This window comes from Toxorhynchites rutilus, chromosome 3 (assembly GCF_029784135.1).
Source record: "Toxorhynchites rutilus septentrionalis strain SRP chromosome 3, ASM2978413v1, whole genome shotgun sequence".
Lineage (NCBI taxonomy): Eukaryota > Metazoa > Arthropoda > Insecta > Diptera > Culicidae > Toxorhynchites > Toxorhynchites rutilus.
Genome location: NC_073746.1, coordinates 190,532,465 through 190,554,852, shown reverse-complemented (window position 1 = coordinate 190,554,852; position 22,388 = coordinate 190,532,465). Strand labels below are relative to the sequence as shown.

General features: G+C 40.7%; 1 protein-coding gene across 4 annotated transcripts in view; it reads left to right on the top strand.

The window, feature by feature from the left end:
- Positions 1-3,747: 3,747 nt before the first annotated feature.
- LOC129775246 (cytoplasmic phosphatidylinositol transfer protein 1) overlaps positions 3,748-22,388 on the top strand; it is a 54,965-nt gene continuing 36,324 nt past the window's right edge. Inside the window, exons 1-2 of one of the 4 annotated variants that reach the window (XM_055779725.1) lie at positions 3,748-3,954; positions 4,014-4,162. Coding sequence is in view for 1 of the 4 variants with exons in the window: in XM_055779727.1 (XP_055635702.1) it covers positions 3,907-3,954; positions 4,014-4,162 (197 nt within the window). In the remaining 3 variants the exon portion in view is untranslated. The remainder of the gene's footprint in view (positions 3,955-4,013; positions 4,163-22,388) is intronic. The other 3 variants (XM_055779724.1, XM_055779726.1, XM_055779727.1) reach the window with 3 other exon arrangements.

The window sequence follows — 22,388 nt, the reverse complement described above, 5'->3', positions numbered from 1 at the left end:
CTTCTGCTGCATAGAAGCTACGAATGTAAACAAATGACGTTTGCCCAACAGATGTTCTGCATGTATGTGTAGCAAGTGCCCTATAGGGCGCAGAAATTTTTTTTATCCAAAATATATATTTTTATTAAGGCTCATATGGCGTCAACCTGACGGAGCCGGGAGTTCAATATTTCGACAATGTTTGCCTTTTAACTATGTTAGTAATATGTAACCGATTACTCGCGGTTGGCTCGAGGTTAGTATTACAAGTGTTTTCGTAATTGTGATGTTGCTGTCTCCAATGCTCTGTACCTGTGCCCGACACGGGATACTTCCTTTTGGGATGCAGCTGACCATTAATCAGCAACGCCCCCTAGTCTTACCCCATATCTAGCGTGGTGCGTCTTCTCGACTCGAGGAATCCAGGATAGAATGGTCACTAGCCGGCGCAAACATCAGCTCGTGTAGAGTTGTCATGAGTGGTACAACCTTTGGCTCTTGTTGAATGATCAGTGGACTGCACAACCTTTGGCCCGTGTATCTGTAAAGAGTGTGTGTATGTATTGCCGCGACTAAGTAAAAGTTTGTAGATCGGATAGGAGGGATATGAAACAGGGACACAACGAAGGAAACATCATTAAACGTTGACATCGGCGTTTCTGAGGAACAGGTATAGATGAAGCAGAAGATCAGGATCACGGCTACCTAAGATATCCCGGACGGGGATATCCGATTGTCTGCCGTTTGCTCTCAGTGCACTAGAGAGCTGAGAGCGAGCAGCATGGAACCGGATACACGACCAGACAATATGCTCGATGTCGTGGTAGCCATCGCCACAATCACAAAGATTGTTTGCTGCGAGCCCAATGCGATAGAGATGCGCGTTTAGGTTGTAGTGATTGGACATAAGCCGAGATATCACGCGAATGAAATCACGACCTACATTCAATCCCTTAAACCAAGCTTTCGTCGAAACCTTAGGGATAATCGTGTGTAACCAGCATGCATGTATGCAGCGTGCATATGTATTATTAATCTGTTGGGCAAGTAAAGTGATCACTGCATAGGATTTTTATGGATCGACAAGACTGAGCTTCATTTAAATAATTATTTTAGCGAAATAGTTGCAAAAATTACGCGCTACTCTATATTAGTAACATGCGAATATATGTTTATTTACATAAAAATATTTATATTTAGCGTCAAAGCCATATACACGGAGAAAAATTGAAATTTCTGTTATGGATATGATTCATATCAATGGAAGCATTGATTATTCAAAAAGTTTCACAGAAAAAGTGCAAACTGCACACTACGATTGTATATCCGGATTAGGTGAAGTGTATTCTCATTTAGGCTTTATGTTTTTTGCCCTGGAATACTGGCCTCGTAAAGAAGTAAACTATAATGAACATTCGCGTGCAGATGTCCTTAATCGGTGGTTTGTTCCGCCAAAAAAGTGGTTGATTATGTTGGAATTAAGAACATATTAAGCCAGAAAGATCAACCAACCCTCAGTTATGATTTCCGGGCACCTGAATGCTCTGCGAGAAGCTGAATATGTTTATAAGAAAATTGATCGCAAACGGAGAAAATCCATTGATTAGTTAATTCATGGAAAATACAATTGATAATCCTATTCTGCCAATTTTTCGATTCAAATCTAGTGGGAAAGTCACTCAATGAACATCGCGAAATAAGTGCTAATAAATTAAATATGTGTCAAACAAAAACTCTTGTTCATGAAATAGCGTGCCTAACTGTTTCACAAAGTTCATGTTAGTTCTACGAAAAATTTCGCGCTAGTAGAAAGACTGCAACTATATTTAAATCATCTATAGGAACACCGATTGATAATAAATCCGCTTCTTCTGCATAGAAACTACGAATGTAAACAACCGATGTGTGCCCAACACATGCTCTGCATGTGTACACTGGAGAAAAACTTTAGTAAATGCAGCTACCAAATCTTTAGTAGTCGAAACATTTGTAAAATGTACAATTTTTTTGTAAATATTACAAAAACTTTGTTAAACTGATGTCAGATGCAATGTTCACCCCTACCAATGATTCGTACATTTTACTTGATAGCATGTGTAACCTTGATTATTTTCATTTCTGGTAACTGTGTGTATGCAATCGCCATTTCTCTAATGGAAGCGAAGCGGTACGGAGGTAAACGTAGCGTAGAAATCATAGAAATCCATAGCAACGGTTTCACGCAGCCGTAAGTGTTCAGATACATCAGAGGAATGTCGTGCACAATTTATTGATGATCCGGTTATTGTTTTTTCCCTTTATTCTATTATCCACAGATCGCAACCAACAGCAGCAATGGATCGCCTCTCGATCGATTCGTTGTTCCAGGAAACGATGGATATCAGTTGGGCCAATCGTGCCGTCAGCAGCGAGGAAACCAACAACCGTTTTACATTGAGCAATCAACAGCTACCTATTCGGACAACATCGACTCGGATGGAAGCAGCAGCAACAGCGCAGATTGTCGGTGTTATTCCATATACTGTCTGCAGTAAAAACTCCACTAGCTGATGAACGATATGCTACGGCGAAAGTATCACAATTTCAAACACATCATCACGACCACATTAATTCTACAGCAGTACTTGGCGACGGCACCCAGCGAAAACCATCATCATCACACAGAGATCCAAATCCATCGTCGACATGGCAGAAAAAAAGCCTAGCGCCAAACCAAGTCAACTGCCCCTACTGGCATGTTCCCCTCGGACAACAACATCAGCATAGGATCGGAAAACAACAGTCCACTGGAAAAAACTGCGATCTCTTCGAAGGTATTGCCCATGACAGATTCCACCGTGAAGAAGTATTTTTCTGACATCGAACTCTAGGGAGGAGGTATTGGAAAATCGAAAATAATCACATCTAATGTGCAGCGGTTCTAAGCTAACATGTGGCTGAGTGGAGAATTTCTTATCAAATTTAATAACAACAAGTACTACCAATTTTGATCCACATTGATCAATCCGCATATGACTGAACTGAATGATTTTTTCACTATGCAGCTTCCATTGGGATTTCCAGTAAAAATAGGTAAATGCTCAATTATTTTAAAAAATTTGGCACTATGTTACGCAATTCATTCTATTTTATAGAAATACCGCTGTTCCATGTGTTGAACGCGGTTATCATATTTGGCAACGTATTCGAATAAGAGACACCCGTGACCAGTGTGAGCCACATCAAAGAAAGCGAAGAGCGTACGGCATGCATTATCGAGGTTTACTGTTTCGATGTCCCGTTTGAGTACGTACGACGCGGTGTCGATTTCCGGCGTCAAATCATCTTCGAAGATGAGAACGAATCGATGCAATTTGTGATCCAGCAAAATTTGGCAAGTGTCCGAAAAAGCACACTTTTGAGTACTGTGATACCCAACTCGCTCGCTAAAAGCATGCAGGAAAAACTTTTCAATATTTTATAAAAAATAGGAAAGGATTAAGAATATTTATAAAAATAAAAATATTTTAAATCAAAATTTTATTGAACCAATGGAGGGCCAACAAATTAGCCATTACTAAAGCCGAAATTGAGCCAACATTGGACTTACATAGTTTTGTTTGACATTTGTGTCTACAAATTTTTTTTCGTAGGATGTACCAATGATTAGTAGGGTAGAAAATGACTAGAGAATTGGTAATATTTACCAAAAAATTGGTCATATATACTAAATTTTCCTCTCAGTGTAGCAAGAGCCCTATGATACCGCGCGAGAATCGATCGCTGCATTGTGAAATAACATTACCTTACCTCAAAATTAGCTATATTTTTCTGAGTGTATCAATCCGAAAATCAACATTTTATGCTTTGTTTTCCTCATTCTCCTTCGTATAATCAATTATGTAGCCCTTCTTGAATTACCAAACTCTTTAAACCAAAACTATAAACATGCTTATGAAAGAGTATCGAATTTGTATGCCTCTCACTGTGGAGGAGGTAAATTGTTGAAAATAGAGTTGAAGATTAATTTATTAAGTCTAGTCTTTCTACCGTAGTACAAAACTGGCCAGCTTTACATGATAGCACGGCACAGTCTGGAACAATCCGATGCAGGAAATGGTGTCGAAGTGATCGAAAATAAAGAATGTGAACATTCAGAATATGGCACCGGGCAGTATACCGAAAAACATATCCATCTATCGAGGTGAGTTCGATTCTGTTGATCCGTTTTCAGTTTCTTACTAAGGACTTCACAGTGCCCAAATTAAAGTGAACTCTTCCGGTTCGAGCGTAGAACGAACAATTTCCATCCAGTTTCATAACGCTGTTTTGAAATTATATTAGAATTTTAGAAACAACAAATTATAGTTTAAAGATACGACTACTTGATAAAGTTCTTTCTTTAGCTTACATCGATATTTATTGACTGAACGATGGAATGTATCCTATAGTTTTTTCTTCAAGAATATTCAATTCTGTCATCACTCAGTTTATCAGTTTTGGAATTGAACTTCAAATTGTCCGCATCGATTAAGCATCAGCATTTTTTTGGTTCATGCAAATAGTTCAATAACTTATGCTACAATAAACTAAATATGGTATTTTAAATGAATTTATTTTAACGTTAGGAGAAGTTGAAACAATGCAGTTAACACGTTGAGCCTTGTGTCGGTTCCTAGGGACTGACATTGAGCTTTTCGTTAGAAAAACGTTGGTCACTGGGACTGACAGTTACAAAATAAGGGAATAAGAAAATGAGTTGTCTTCGGAGTTTTTACGGTATATGACTAGTTTCTAGTCGAATTTCTGACTATTTTCTTCTATTAAAATAAATATCTGTGGGAACGGGGACCGACACTGATATTGTACAAATGCTCTTGATGCGGGCTAAATGGAAAAAAGCAAGAACAATCCGAGGCCTAACGTATTAACTGAGAAATGTAAACTCAATATTTTGCTTAAACTTAGTATTTATTAGCAGTGGCGCACAGTGGACCCTCAGAAATTCTAGGTGGCATTAAATAGAAAAATGAACAACAATGCCTGACCGAATGTATGGTCTAGTTTCGTTCTATAACCTTCATGGCATCTAGTATCACATATGGCAACAGTGTCCATGACGATTTTCGTTGCGATAACGACGTGGCAACATAGTGTTTGATACAGTAAACCAGTAGAGCGATAAACACGCATGTTTTTAAAATTTTGCATAAGTGCTACAAAATACGTTAAAAAATAATGTGATGATGTTCTGGATAGAGAATTTTATGCTGATTTCGAATTTGTTCCGTTTTTAGTTTAAAAATTTTTGAAGCCGTGAAATTAGTGGTTGAGTGTAAGTACATTTTCTAAATTTAATTTATACAAAAGTAGACCTACAAAAAAATCTTTAAATACCTCCAAAGTTTTTTAAAACAAATGCTTCTTCTGGCATATTTTCGCAAAGTGGTCAGACTTTGCGAAAAAATGCCATAAATATTTTGATACCCCACACGTGTTTTTCGATTTTGACGTAGGACTACGTCTAACCGGAAGATATAGGGGGTGAAATGGAAATCTAGGCACTGAACAAGTAGGAAAAAATGCAAGATTTGGAACGCTTATAACTCGAGCATTTCTCAATTGATCGCAAAGGTTTTTGCATCAATTGATAGGAAATATATCTACGCATCTATCATAACGAATAACATTTCATTTTTCTTGAGATAAATAATTGAATAATTGTGAAATATCAAGCATTGTCAAAATGCACTATGTGCCCATTTTTGATTGGTCCATTTTGTGCTCCTCAAATCGTACCGACCAAAACGGGCAACCAGAGCAGCAGCGAAATAGAATGAAGCACGATTGGAAAGGAAAAAGAAAAAAATGAATGAAACCTTGGTCGCAGTCTCACACATGCGTAATTCTCGAGCCTGCCAGTCAGCTTAAAAATCCCCGCTCCGCTGCCGTAACGATCATTCTCATTCAAACCGTACACCACATCGGTTCGCATCACAACACATCAACAAACCAACCCAAGCAGCCATGTCTGGACATGGTAAAGGAGGAAAAGTGAAGGGAAAGGCAAAATCCCGCTCGAACCGTGTTGATCTGGAGTTCCCCGCAAGGGTAGCTAGGCCGAGCGCGTTAGTACCAGTGCACCAGTCCACCTAGCCGGCGTTATATAGTTTCGGCCGCCGAAGTGATCGAGTTAGCTGGCAAAGCTGCTCGCGACGATAAGAAAACCCGCATTCGGAACAGAACACATTCGGTTCGGTGGACATCAAGACAACAGGCAGTTGCAGCGGGTGGCGAGTGGCAAACGCAATCGCAAACGCAAAACGGCATCAGGTAGCAGAAGAAAAAAGTTTGTTCTTTATACAAACTGCTTTGGTGGCAAAACCAGAACAAGGCGGCATCGAGGGCGTTCGAAATGGTTTTTTTCAAAACCACGAGTACTAAGTTTTCTAAATTGGAACCATTCCATAAAACAAGGCGCTTTTCAGGGCCATTAAACCTTCCAAAAAAGAGTTTAAGAAATACAGTTCAATGCTTTCTAAAACATTATCCAAAGTAATAATAAAACACAAATTGATTTTTTCATAATTTGTTTGCCAGGATCTGGTGAGTATGTGAATTTGGCAGTTGTTCTGAGCTTATTGATAGTTGGGGACTTTCCTGATTATTCAATTTTCACCAATTCTTAAATTGTTTCCAGATTGAAAGTACAGTAATTTACAATTAGTTCGACATTTAGCTAATTGGACGGACATGTAATGCGACTTATTTAGTTGGACATCTTTGTAAACATAGAGATCCAAATTATGACCCCACATTGAAAGTCGACACTGTACCACTGTCATCGCAAATGTACAATTACAGGTTAAAATCGCCTCCAATCCGACACTGAGTGGCGCTTCGACACGTCGCATTGAATGTAATTTACTGTACAACATGTCACAAAGCTGGAAGGGGAGAAATTTTCCAACTGTGAAAGCTGTGGCGAGTGGCAACAAATCGCTAAACAGGAAGGTTTAGCCGAACAAAATGGGGATATCGAGTGATAACAAAACAATAAACTCTTTAGATTGAAGATTTTGTGATCCTGAAAAGGACCCTTTTTAGCCTGCATGTGAATCCAACGAGCGAACAAATCGTAATGAATGTATTTTTTTGCCATCGCTCCCTTTTAACGCTCATTCGTTCGTCTCGTTGGACTCGCTCCTCTGGCTGAGTCTGCCGATTTGTCTCTATCCTGTGAGTGTGTACCGCTAGAGTATAAAACACGCGGACCCCAAAAAAATATCTTATTTTCTTTCAAACCGTAAACCCGTGTGGTTGTACGGCATCGGCATCGTGGACGTAACAAAGGAGGACAAGTTAAGGGAAAGGCAAAGTCTCACTCGAACCGTGCAGGTCTCCAGTTCCATGTTGGTCGCATTCACTGATTGCTCCGCAAGGGTAACTAGGCCGAACGGATTGGTGCCGGAGCACCAGTATACCTAACAGCGATTATAGAGTTTCGGCCGTCGGAGTGCTCAAGTTGGCGGGCAAAGCTGCTCACGACAATCAGAAAACCCGCATCAAGAACAGAGCAGCTTCGGTTTGGCGTTCATCAAGGCAACAATTAGTTTCAGTGAGTGGCAAAGTGTTTCTCCGGCACGTCGCATTAAATGTAATTTACTGAACAACATGTCACAAGCTGGATGGGAAGAAATTTTCCAACTGTGAAAGCTGTGGCGAGTGGCAAACGCAATCGCTAAACAGGAAGGTTTAACCAAACAAGATGGGAATATCGAGTGATAACAAAAACACAACACCAAAGGTTCTTTTCAGAACCATCAACATATTCATAAAGAGTAAACAGTAAACTAATCCATTTTTCAGGTAGATAGGTAGGTATTATCGTAGGAGAAGAAAATAAAACAATATATTAAAAATATATATTTAACAAAAGCTGTCCCCTTTGTATAGTCCTACTTCACTCCGGTTGTGTCCCCGACATTACCCACCCGTCTTTTTTTTTAATTTTATCCCCTCCCCCAGCACCCCCTTTTGGGTTTTGGGTAAAAAGAATACTGAAAACGTTTTCAGGAAAACATATATTTAGACACCTTACACGTGTTTTTTCCGAAAATTTCATATTGTACCCTCTCTCCCAGCCCTTGCTTTGGAGTTCATAACCAAAATGTCTCAAAAATAGATTCAGCACCTTCGAAAACCCCCGTACACCAAATTTGAATGCATTTCCATTCACTTTTCTATTTAATACCACCTAGAATTTCTGAGAGACCACTGTGTGGCGTCTCGTGAGTAAATTGACTAGTTGTGCATCTACACGGTGACCCAAAACTTTCACTCAAAATTGCAAAATGGGGGTTAGTTCGTGCTCGAATATTGTTTTGTTTATGCAAGATATTAATGGATTGTCTGAACTATTCTGTTTTTCATCGTATTTCAAGCATTTTTGAGTATAATTCTAAATTTGAGCTATTTTTCAGTCTTGCGTAGTTGATATATGTTGTATATAAATACAATATAACATTGCATAAGTTTAGATGCGCAATGGAGTATGATAGGATGTTTCTTAAATATAATACAGGTCGGACACGATTATCCGGCGTATTAATTTTTTTTTCACTCCAGATAATCGAATCATAAGAAAAACAAATTTTCTCTCGGTACACATAATATAATTATGATTTGTACTTATTTATTAAACGGTTTTATCTAGCTTGGACCCGTTTGCTTGTTTGTGACTTTATAATTTTGTAACTTTATATGTATCGCTGTACCACATTAATAGAAATTTAACCCGATTCCTGGTGAACGTTTGATCTGGAATTTGGAACACATCTTTATCTCTGGTGTCATTATAAATCTGCGTATTCCATGGTCTTGAAAATGCAAGATGGCGGATTATGTACATATTCTCTCAAAATCCCATCAATATGGATATCACATAAAAGGACCTTACCAGTAGAACACAGTTATTTATGGAAAATGTAAATCAAAGATGGAGGATGGAGTTACATATTTTCTCAGAACCGCTTCAATGTGGATATCAAATGAAGGGCTTAACTAGTTATCTATGAAAAATGTAAATCCAAGATGGCGACCGCTAAAAATGGCGGATTAAATATTTTCTCAGAACCCCATCAAAAACAGCAGATCACGGGAAATCCAAATCCAAGATGGCCGCAGTCCCCAAACAACTAATTACTTTTTAAATAGTTTCATTCAGCTTGACCTGTTTGTATGTATGTTTGAATGTTTGTACGGTTGTCCCAAATTAATAGAAAATTGACCCCGTTCCTGTTGACTAATTGATCTGAAATTTTAGAGACACCTTTAATTCTACTGTCATTATAAAACTGCGTATTCCATGATGTTGGAAAATTCTATTTGGCTGCCTCTAAAAAATGGCTAAATGGCTTGACTTGGGATGGAATACGCAGTTTTATAATGGCAGTAAAAATAGAATCAGATCAATCAGTTATCAGGAACGGGGTCAAATTTCAATTAATGTTGGACAATACTCATGATGGGGCTTTGAAAAATTGTAAGGGGTTGTATCTAGGACACGACCGCATATTTTCGACGTAGAACTATGCAATTATATTATGCAATCCACTTGTTTACCACTTCGAATATTATTTTAGAACCCATCGATTTTTTTGTAATAGATTATGATCTTCGTTACAAGTAAATTTTATGACCATCCTTTTACGTTTGATATGACGCCTAGAACTACCAAAATATGTGAATTGTCAAATGATCATTTTATTTTACATTTCCCTCTGAAATTATTGCACATCTCATGTTTACGTAGTTCTCGAACCGCGAAAGTTCATTCACCTCTAGTATCTGAAATGACGATTTTCCCAGGCTTTACAGTTTAAAAGTACGTTTTAGGAAAACATATTCAGGTTTGCACAACGCTTTGGACAACGATTTGCATGTTTCTACAAAGCGGATTCCCCAAGGCACATTGGTTTTGAAGTTCGTGTTAGGGAAGCACAGCTCGGTGGGAACAAAAATACCCCCGACTTGCATGTATATTTGCAAAGCGGCTTTCCACAGGTACATCGATTTTGAAGTCTGTGTTGGGGAAACCGTAAATCGGGCCAATCAAAATTTGGCAGTTCGGTCGATATTTGAGCATATTTTCACCAGGATGCAATGAAAGGATATTTTTCAATTTGATGTCCGCTGTTGCTGCAATCTGCCGCATCCATGCATGTTTCCCAAATAGCATTAAACTTTCGTTCGTCTTTCAACGCTTTTATACTCGTACATACTCTTATCACATTCAACGTAGTCCAGTTCTCATTGTTTTAGTGTATGGTACAGAATGTCGGCAAATGCGAAAGAGATAGATGAAAATTGTATCAAAATTCAGCATGTATCCATGCAGCCCACGTGCGAGTGAAATCGCATCACCATCTAACTTGGTGTCACCTAGATACATTTTTCCCAGACAAGTTGAAATTTCCAGCCGGGTGACGTCTTTAGAGAACCCCCATTGAACTGACAGGAGCCAACATATTGGGTATCCCACTGACATTTTCCCTTTGTTTTCATATGAATTGGGTATCCCACTGACAGTTCTGCTTGAGATTTTGCTAACGATCCTAGCATCAATCATAGCACCCGGCTGGAAATTTCCTCATTATATGTTTCAACCAAGGCGCGAAGAAGTATATCCTAAGGTGGGCCAACTTGCTAAAACCACTCTTCAGCCATCTTGTAAGTCTACTGTGTTTTGTTTGTAAACAAAACACAATACGCTTGTGCCCAAGCTCGCTCGTGATCAGTCTGTCTCTTTCACGCTTCAAGGAAAGAATTCCCCTTCTGCTTTCTTCCGTACTGTTTTCATATAACCAACTTAGTGACGAAACGGCCTCACCTAGTACCATAGACCCGTCTTGGTTTCAACTATGTTGATCTGCCTAGCTGAAGGCCCATTTGACTTTGTACACGTTCGGGATCTTCTGCTGCATAAATTTATTCAACTCGCAATCGCGCTTTAGGAAAGAGAAAATCCTTGTTTTTGAATTATTCGTACAAGAGTGCAGCAAAACAATATTGAGAACATGCGCCTTACAATGAATATAATCAGCGTTTGGAAACGACTTCTTTGCAATCACCTGAATTCCTTCTTTATCTCCTGACATCACTCGAACTCCATCATATGTTTGCGCAACCAGCAAGTGATACGCCAAATTGCTGCAGTAACTAACGACATGTTAGCTAAAGCTGTACCGGACTTTTCACTACTAAAATCTCTCAATGACACAAATCACGGGGATAGTTTAATTCATGACGAATGTCAAAGGGTCATGCATTTTTGAACTTATATTTTATCATTACTTCTCACCGTCGTTCGAGCAATATCGTAGTGTTGTAGCGTACTGAGATTTCCTAGAAATATCAGTCAATTGTCTTCTTCACAATTGAATTATGCTTGTTTCTTGCGACTTCATTAGCATGTTCTAACGCATCGCAACGAGTTTTCTCAAACGTGCGGCATATCATGCTGTTGTTGATGTGCTCTTTGGTAGCTGAATAAAAGCTAATAAAGATAGATGATTCAGATAGCGAAAGATAGATGATTCAAATCTGCATATCCTACTCTGTTCCACACACTATTTTCTGCTGGGTTCTGAAACAGCAAACATGGCCAAACTAATAGCTTTACTCTTGTCTCTGAACCACGTAGCCACTGTTCAATGTTAAAACTCCCAACACCCCGGGGTGCTGGAAAGTTACAGGAGTCTCTTTCAAAAGATCTGACCGCATTCGTCTAACTTCGGAAAAGAACTGAATTTTATTTCTATGATTTTGAATAAATAGAATATTTGTGTTTATTTCGTCAGCACAAATTGTGCCTGGTAGATTGCATATTACTTCACTACGTGTGCACAAAATCAAACCGCGCTGCTGTTGTTCGGGCGCGCCTCCCGCTGGGCGGCTTAAAATTGCTGCAGTCGTTTGGCGTTCCTACGCCAGTGGAAAATTATGATGGCGATGATGATCGCCACGATGAATGCCCCGTCCATCGAATATGATGCCACATCGTGCATCGAGATTGTGTTCTCGACCTTATCGCTTCCAAATATTGTTGCTCCGGGTACCTTGGATGATGATCGATCGGATGTTTAACGTTACTTGATCCAGTGATTAGGTAGTTATTCCTTTTTATGACTTCTTGGGAAGTCCAAAATTGCTGATGAGGACTTCCGTTGGTGGAAAATCGAATAATTGTTGAATTCCTTACACGCGCGTGGCTCAAATTACGGAGGCGTTGACTGCTCCGAATTGAGCGCTTCCAATGGGAAATCGAATGATTGTTTGATTGCTTAGGCGCGTGTGGCTCCGATCCGAGTCAATGGCTACTCCGATTGTGATCACTTCCATTTCTCCCCCTTTGAGACGAAGGCGTAGTCTGCCGTCCCAAATTGTGTCCGATGCCTTGGGTGGATTGTCTTCTTCCAACTCTTGCGTTGATTGTTGAGTAACAGTGCCTTGTTGATTTGTTTGTTACTGCTCGCTTGCAGGTTTTTCTGGAACGTCCTTTTTGAGAATGTTATCGTTGCTGGATTCCGGTTGTGAATCATTAATTGGTAGTGGGGCCAAACTTCGTACGTTCCGTTTGTACACGTCTGATGCACTGCGAACTGAAGCTACCCTCACGAAGCCATCTGTGCCCGAGTTAGTTTGCGTAACTATTCCCATCGGCCATTTGGAGATCGGCACGTTGTCATCTCCTATGAGTACTATTTGTCCAACTTTGACGTTTGCGTTGATTTTTGTCCATTTGGCAAAGTGCCGTAGTTCGTGGAGGTATTCATTCTCCACCTAGTCCAAAATTACTCGATTTGGGTTTGCACTCGTTTCCATCTTGTCCCTAGGTTTCCACCTTCTCCTATCGGGCTTGGGATTGGCAATGCAGTCATTGGCCTCCCAATCAGGAAATGTCCTGGAGTTAAGGGCTGTGGGGAGTTCGGTTGAGTGAGTATTGCAGTTAACGGTCTTCTATTCATTATTGCCGAGATCTGATAGAACAGAGTCTGCAGCTCCAGTAGATTGAAGTGTGCTCCCCTGGCAGCGCCTGTGAACAGCCGCGTTGCTGTTTTGATGTTTGCTTCCCAGAGTCCCCCGAAGTTGGGACTCCGGGGCGGTATGAATGAAAATTGTATCCCTTGTTCGGCTATGAACCCAACTAGTTTGTTTTGAAAAGCTTTATTATTGTACACCTTGCGTAATTCGGAGAGCTCTTTGCTTGCTCCCACGAAATTTCGGCTATTGTCCGAGTAGATAATGTCTGGTGTTCCTCGGACCGATGTGAGCCTCAAGAGTGCGGAGATGAATGCACTGGAAGATTCTCCACTACTTCAATGTGTACCGCCTTTATGGAGAAACAGATGAAAATACACGCGTATGCTGTTGCCTTCGTTTTTGAGCGATAATTTAGTAGGACTTCAAAAGGTCCACAGAGATCCACCCATGTGTGGGTAAATGCAGATGATGGATTGACTCTTGCCCGGGGTAACTGTCCCATGTGTTGTTGTAGTCTTTTTGGCCTCCTTCCGTGATTTTTATGAGATTTCGCATCCAGTACGTCCTGCGGAATTCACTCATGACCAGTTCCAATCCACAGTGGAAATTCCTTTCGTGAATGTATCTGATTATCACCTTTGCGAATGGGTGTGATTTGGGGATTAAGATTGGGGTTTTATGAGTGAGTGGAAGCTCGGCTAAGCTCAGCCTTCCCGTTACGTGAAGGAGTCCATTTTGCATTGTAGGATTTAGATGCTCAAATTGTCCCTTGCTGATAACTTCACCCTTTTGAATATCCGCTAATTCGGTTGGATATTCTTGTTGTTGCATGGTTTGAATGATCAGTTTTGTTCCTTCATTTAATTCTTGTTGAGTGAAAGATCCGCTTAAGTATTCGTTGGGTATACCTCTTCGCTTCCAACTTGGGGATTTGGCCTTCCAGTTCTCGATGATCCTTTTAACTAGCTCGAAATGTCTGCGCGTCTTCCTGAATGAGTTGTCATATTTGAATTCAATGTAATCAATGTAATCATCAATGAATGTGACATTAGCTGATTTCACCCTTTCTTCTGGTGCCTTGACATTTTCGTCAATGTGATTTGGAGGATAGTCGCCCTCAACCAGGAATTCTGGTCCGTTTATCCATAAGGTCTTCTTGTTACCTATCAATTGTCCTATAGTGATACCTCGGGATACTAAGTCAGCCAGGTTGCTTGCTGATTTGACATAATACCAATCTTTGACGTCAGTCAACTTTTGGATTTGCTGGGTGCGATTTGACATAAACACCTTCCATTTTGATGGAGGTCCCCGGATCCAAGTTAGTGCAACTTGAGAATCGCACCAATAAAACTATGCGGTTAATCTGTCCTTAATCACGGCTTTTACCTTTTGAGCCAATTTAGTAAGCAGAAGTACGCCTTGCAACTCCAACCGCGGCGGGGTGATCTCTTTCATTGGCGCTACTCTAGATTTGGCGCATAGCAATTGCGTACTCACATTACCTTCGGAGTCAATGCTATTCTGCATGCTCCATATGCCTTGGTGGATGCATCCGAAAATCCATGTAGTGCCAGGCGATGTGGTTTGCTTGGTAATCTTTGCCTGGGAAACTCTACCTCACTGAGTTTATGTAATTCACCTTTTATTGCATTCCATTGTGTCGTCACTTCGGTGGGAATATTCTCGTCCCAATGTACCTGCAGTTTCCATAGCTGCTGTAGTAATATTTTTGCTGCTACAATCGCCGGATGCACTAGTCCCAGGGGATCGTACAGTCGTAGAATTTCTGACGCCAGGCGCCTCTTTGTCATTGCTGAACTTTCCTTGCAATACGTGTCTTCCATTTTGAAGACGAACGAATCATTTTCAGGGGCCCAATTCAGGCCCAAAGTCTTTATGGTTTCCTGGTCACCTATGCGTACTGTGGGTTCCAAGTCCTCCTTGGGAATTCCTGCTAGCACCCTTTTGCTATTGGAGGCCCATTTTCGCAATGGGAATCCTCTTTTGAGTAGTGCTGTTTCAATTCTTTGTCTGATGTCTATGAGCTTTTGTTCGGAGTCTGCTCCCAGCATTAAATTGTCAACGTAAAATGATTTTTGGATGATATTTCCCAATTCCTCATCCGTTTCCTTTTGCTCTTCTCCTGCTTGATGCAATGCTCTGCGTGCTAGGAAGGAAGAGGCAAGCTTCACCGTATGTTACGGTCCTTAATCGATAGGACCTTATTGGTTCGTTTTTATTGAAGCGATACCGTATACATTGCAGCCAGGTATCATCGTCATGGACTAGCGTCTGTCGATACATTTTCGTGATGTCGGCACTCAACACATAATCCTCTCCTCTGAATTCGAGCAAGAGATCTAATTGGTCCTTCTGTATCACCGGGCCGTTAGCTTGTATGTCGTTTAGAGACTTCCCAGTGGTAGTTTTAGCGCTAACATCGTAAAACACCCTTAACTTAGTGGTTGTAGAGTCGGGCTTAGCCACACAAGAGTGCGGTATGTAGTAAATCACTTTGTGTTCATCCTTTTCTTCGACTAAGTCCATGTGCCCTCGATCGATATACTCCTTCATGAAGGGATCGTACTCAGCCTTAAGTTGTGGGTTTTGGGCAAATCGCCGCTCCAGTGATAGAAGCCTTCTATCAGCTTGTTCTCGCGAACTTCCTAGCACTGTTAATTCTTCTTTTAGTGGTATTCGTACCGCGTATTTTCCATCTGCGTTTATGAAATGCGTAGTTTTGAAGTGTTGCTCAACTTCATTGTCTGTGAGTATTGCATTCGTTTCCTGCTCCTTATTTGCCTTGAACCAAGTACCTGATAGAATACTCTCGCTCATAATAAAATGTCAACGGGATCCTTAACGTGAAAGTTTGGGTCAGCAAGCCTAATACCCTTGGGGGTTTCCAACTGGTAGCTCTCTATTGTCTTCGACGGTTGTTCGCATAGTGCGTGGGGGATTAATATCAAATCCATATCTAAATTGAATTTTCCTTGATCAGCGATGAGCCTTACTTTAATCTTTTTGTTGGTTTGTATAGTGCCATTGATTCCGTGCACTAACATTCGTTCCTGGGTGCATGGCACCTTGAGTAGAGAAGAGGCACTTTCGCTAATAGCCTCTATCTGGCTTCTCGAATCTAGGAGACATCGCATCTTAAACCTTAACTTGCCTTCGACTGTGATACTGATGATCGCAGTAGCCAGGAACACATATTCCCGTTTGGACAGTCAATCCGTGCCCTCATTAGAGGCCTGCATCACCTCGGTTTTCTACTTCTTTCCCTGGCTCCGATTCTCGTGGAGCATGGTGTGGTGGCGACCTTTGCGACATCGTCCATTGCTGGTACAGTTACGCACATTATGAGTCTTTGAAAGACAATTGTAGCACAGAATTTTCTTCTTAGCTTCTTCCCGGCGGACTTCAATTGATAAAGCTCCGAGTTCCTTGCATGCATGCGTTGCATGGCTGAAGTTTGCGCAAAAGGCGCATTCTCTCGATTGTTGTAATGGAGGTTTGCTTCCTCCCGCTGAAGTTTTTGTTGCGCTGTATGCGACTGCTTTATTAGCTTTTCTAGTGGCATGAGCGTTTTCGGCCGCAGTCTTACAAGTCAGTTGATTGGCCATTTTTTCTAGCTCTGTCTTTAATTCTTTCCATGAGTACAATTTTTGCAAGTCTAGTCGTTCCTCCAGTTTCATGAGAGTTTGTTCGTCGAAACTCTCCTTTACTAGGCAAATCAGTAAGCCGTTTGCTACCTTGTCTGATTCGTTCGTTTGCCCGGCGATTTGCGTCGTAGCGGATAGCATGGTATCCACTGAATTGACTAAACCCAGAATGGTTCTGGGATTTGTCTCCTTTCCGCGACGGTGGCGGAGAAAGTTGAAGAAGTAGCCCTCAAAGGCTATTCGTTGCTTATAAAACCTTTCTTCTAGTTTGCGCCACGCTTGGTCGAATGGCATTCCCGAATTTTCAAACGCCTCGCTAGCGTTTTTTGCTGGTTCATACCGTTCAAAACATTTGCCGAGGAAGGCGTATTTATCTGCGTCCTCGGTTAGGGCGCTGATTCGCTTTTCGAAACGGCCCTTAAACGCCAACCATTCCGTTGGCGACCCATTGAAGCGTGGAAGCTCTATCCTTGGAAGGTGATCCGGACGGTTCGGTCCGGCAATCAATGTCTACTCGAATGTGTTGGGATGGCCCCTCGGAGAGGCGTCCCGTCTTTCGGCCCTCTCTCGTGCTCGGATCCATTTGAGCAGATCTGTTTTGGTGTCAACATACATTGCCATGAGGGGCCCTCACCGATTCGTGTCTTCACCGTGTCCTTCGAGTTGAAGAATTATGTTTGACGCTTGATGAAATATGGATTCCAAGAGGTCGTGCTGAGTTTGTAAATAAACTACTGATGGCAAAGCCTCTGCCTTAATTCCTTGGGAGAAGTTGTTCAGCGCCTTCACTGCCCCTTACTATGCTGTCAATTGTGCCGCATATATTGCGATTGTAGCCGCGTCAGCCATTTTTCAGTTTTGACGTAGGACTACGTCTAACCGGAAGATATAGGGGGTGAAATGGAAATCTAGGCACTGAACAAGTAGGAAAAAATGCAAGATTTGGAACGCTTATAACTCGAGCATTTCTCAATTGATCGCAAAGGTTTTTGCATCAATTGATAGGAAATATATCTACGCATCTATCATAACGAATAACATTTCATTTTTCTTGAGATAAATAATTGAATAATTGTGAAATATCAAGCATTGTCAAAATGCACTATGTGCCCATTTTTGATTGGTCCATTTTGTGCTCCTCAAATCGTACCGACCAAAACGGGCAACCAGAGCAGCAGCGAAATAGAATGAAGCACGATTGGAAAGGAAAAAGAAAAAAATGAATGAAACCTTGGTCGCAGTCTCACACATGCGTAATTCTCGAGCCTGCCAGTCAGCTTAAAAATCCCCGCTCCGCTGCCGTAACGATCATTCTCATTCAAACCGTACACCACATCGGTTCGCATCACAACACATCAACAAACCAACCCAAGCAGCCATGTCTGGACATGGTAAAGGAGGAAAAGTGAAGGGAAAGGCAAAATCCCGCTCGAACCGTGTTGATCTGGAGTTCCCCGCAAGGGTAGCTAGGCCGAGCGCGTTAGTACCAGTGCACCAGTCCACCTAGCCGGCGTTATATAGTTTCGGCCGCCGAAGTGATCGAGTTAGCTGGCAAAGCTGCTCGCGACGATAAGAAAACCCGCATTCGGAACAGAACACATTCGGTTCGGTGGACATCAAGACAACAGGCAGTTGCAGCGGGTGGCGAGTGGCAAACGCAATCGCAAACGCAAAACGGCATCAGGTAGCAGAAGAAAAAAGTTTGTTCTTTATACAAACTGCTTTGGTGGCAAAACCAGAACAAGGCGGCATCGAGGGCGTTCGAAATGGTTTTTTTCAAAACCACGAGTACTAAGTTTTCTAAATTGGAACCATTCCATAAAACAAGGCGCTTTTCAGGGCCATTAAACCTTCCAAAAAAGAGTTTAAGAAATACAGTTCAATGCTTTCTAAAACATTATCCAAAGTAATAATAAAACACAAATTGATTTTTTCATAATTTGTTTGCCAGGATCTGGTGAGTATGTGAATTTGGCAGTTGTTCTGAGCTTATTGATAGTTGGGGACTTTCCTGATTATTCAATTTTCACCAATTCTTAAATTGTTTCCAGATTGAAAGTACAGTAATTTACAATTAGTTCGACATTTAGCTAATTGGACGGACATGTAATGCGACTTATTTAGTTGGACATCTTTGTAAACATAGAGATCCAAATTATGACCCCACATTGAAAGTCGACACTGTACCACTGTCATCGCAAATGTACAATTACAGGTTAAAATCGCCTCCAATCCGACACTGAGTGGCGCTTCGACACGTCGCATTGAATGTAATTTACTGTACAACATGTCACAAAGCTGGAAGGGGAGAAATTTTCCAACTGTGAAAGCTGTGGCGAGTGGCAACAAATCGCTAAACAGGAAGGTTTAGCCGAACAAAATGGGGATATCGAGTGATAACAAAACAATAAACTCTTTAGATTGAAGATTTTGTGATCCTGAAAAGGACCCTTTTTAGCCTGCATGTGAATCCAACGAGCGAACAAATCGTAATGAATGTATTTTTTTGCCATCGCTCCCTTTTAACGCTCATTCGTTCGTCTCGTTGGACTCGCTCCTCTGGCTGAGTCTGCCGATTTGTCTCTATCCTGTGAGTGTGTACCGCTAGAGTATAAAACACGCGGACCCCAAAAAAATATCTTATTTTCTTTCAAACCGTAAACCCGTGTGGTTGTACGGCATCGGCATCGTGGACGTAACAAAGGAGGACAAGTTAAGGGAAAGGCAAAGTCTCACTCGAACCGTGCAGGTCTCCAGTTCCATGTTGGTCGCATTCACTGATTGCTCCGCAAGGGTAACTAGGCCGAACGGATTGGTGCCGGAGCACCAGTATACCTAACAGCGATTATAGAGTTTCGGCCGTCGGAGTGCTCAAGTTGGCGGGCAAAGCTGCTCACGACAATCAGAAAACCCGCATCAAGAACAGAGCAGCTTCGGTTTGGCGTTCATCAAGGCAACAATTAGTTTCAGTGAGTGGCAAAGTGTTTCTCCGGCACGTCGCATTAAATGTAATTTACTGAACAACATGTCACAAGCTGGATGGGAAGAAATTTTCCAACTGTGAAAGCTGTGGCGAGTGGCAAACGCAATCGCTAAACAGGAAGGTTTAACCAAACAAGATGGGAATATCGAGTGATAACAAAAACACAACACCAAAGGTTCTTTTCAGAACCATCAACATATTCATAAAGAGTAAACAGTAAACTAATCCATTTTTCAGGTAGATAGGTAGGTATTATCGTAGGAGAAGAAAATAAAACAATATATTAAAAATATATATTTAACAAAAGCTGTCCCCTTTGTATAGTCCTACTTCACTCCGGTTGTGTCCCCGACATTACCCACCCGTCTTTTTTTCTTACAGCCTTCTGGAGATTGTTGTAGTGATGCCCGTCTGAAGCGTCGATTTTGCAACGTCACTTAGTAGTTTGATTCCCCGTCGGGAATATTAACACACGTTACCTTTCTCCTAGTTCATGCACTATTTTTCACTTGCGGGGATCCCGATCCGCGCTGTTTCGGCTGGATTATACTACAGCCCACGGCTTGGCGGAGATTATTGCCTCGATAATTGGCACCGGGCCAAGCAACCTGGATTCATCGGCTAGCATCAGTAACACTTCACACATTGACACTGCCGCATTAATATGTTTCCACACCTAATTTTTGTTTTGTTGTGCATAGACTTTGAAAACATTGTTTTTCCACCTTTTGTCTATTTTAGATAGTACTTGACAATGCTTCTCCACGTCACTGGTACGTACGTACGAAGTAAGATACAATGTAAGCTTCACAATCGATAACACAGCATAATTTCGGTTCTCACTTATGCTTAGTAGGAAGCTTGAATAATCCCGTTTTTCCAACATGCACATCCCGCTTTGTCAAAACGAGCGCGAGCTGTCGGCTCGTAAATGTTAACGAACGTTTGTGAGCGAACACCGCGATCGCGTAGCCATATCAACCCTAAATCATTTTTGGGATATGTCGTGTGGTGATTGTGGTGATCGTGTGGTGATTGATGTAACACGTAACACTAACTCGCGGATTTCTTTCTATTCATTGCAAAAATAAGAGATGTTATCTCTCGTTGACGGTTAAAAACATAATCGTTTTATTCACGTTCTTTTACAATCAGGATAGTTCTTAATTCTAGTACCGCTAATACAATATGTTAAACTGGAGGGAGAAACCTGGAACAACTATTTACTGATTATCCAATCAGAAGTAAGTAAATTGAAATGACAAATACCAATATGCATACGTGAACGCATTGTCGCTATGTTCTAGGCGTGTGCGGATGGCTCATAGATAGAGCGAAGGAATATAATTGCTTAGCGCGATGGGTGTTCCATGAAATACGATGCCATGAGACCGTTTCAAGTATGGTGCAACATGTATATCGATTATTGAGTCAACGCTTAATGCTTGGGAACACAAGTGCCCTAATTTAGTTGCAACACTTGTGTGAAATGGAAAAGGTTCAGCTATAATCGATTAGCTGTGAATAGACATGATCCAGTGAAGATATGTTATGCATGCAATTATGAATAAGCATAAATAACGTATGCGTGGGAACATCTAGAAAATAAACCAATTCTGGTTTCAAGGGTTGTAAATTTCTCTGGAAACATTAAGATCAATTATTTATGATCTTTGGGGAATCTGGTATAGCACATCATCCCCCTTTGGGTGAATGACGTAACGTAGTGAAGACATTCATAGATATTTATATTTTTACAAGTTATGAGTTCGAAAGGATTGTTCCAAATTTCTCTACATGGGTTTTTTTTTAAATTGTTCTGTATGTGTAATGAGAAAAATTATATGTATAAAGGTAGGTTTTTGCTTTTTTTTTATGATTTGATTAATCTATTTTTATGAACTACAAATGGTTGATTCGTCTGTATATGCTTTATTTCACAATTAGAATCACTCAAATTTTCGACTTTATACGGTCCTCTATAAAACGGGTCTAGTTTTTTTCTATTTTCGTTTTTCAGATATACTAAATCTCCTATTTTTATTTGTATTGGATTTGCCGATCTGTCAGCTAATTCTTTTCGTAATTCTTTATGTTCTAGTAACTTTTGTTTAACAATTTCGTGTGATTTTTGAAGTTTATATTGCAATTCTTTACTATAGAGATCAAAATTATAAACAGGATCAATACATTCTTTGAGTGTTTCATGTGGCATTTTAGCTTTTAAGCCAAAAACTAATTCATATGGTGTAAAACCATGATCTGTATGTGGCGTGGTATTATATGAAAATGAATAAAATGATAACCAATTGTCCCAGTCCGATTGATGCTCATTCACGAAAGATCGCAGGTATTCATTCAGACATCTGTGATTTCTTTCCAATGAACCAATCGTCTGTGGATGATAGGCTGTAGAAAAAGTTTGTTTTATTTGTAATAATTTACATATTTGATCAAGAACCTCATTCTTGTATTCGGTTCCTTGATCTGATTTTAATTCTAAAAATTTCCCATAAATTAAAATAAAATTCTCAACCAAAGCTTTGGCAATTACATTTGCTTCTTTGGTTGGGATCGGGATTAAAACTACATATTTAGTAAGTTCGCACTGTATAGTTACTGCATATCGGTTATTATTATTTGATTTTGGAAGTGGTCCTACTGTATCAATCGATACCACTTCAAAGGGTTTAGAAGGTGTGTTTGTTATTTTCAACTCTTCTTTTGTGTGCTTA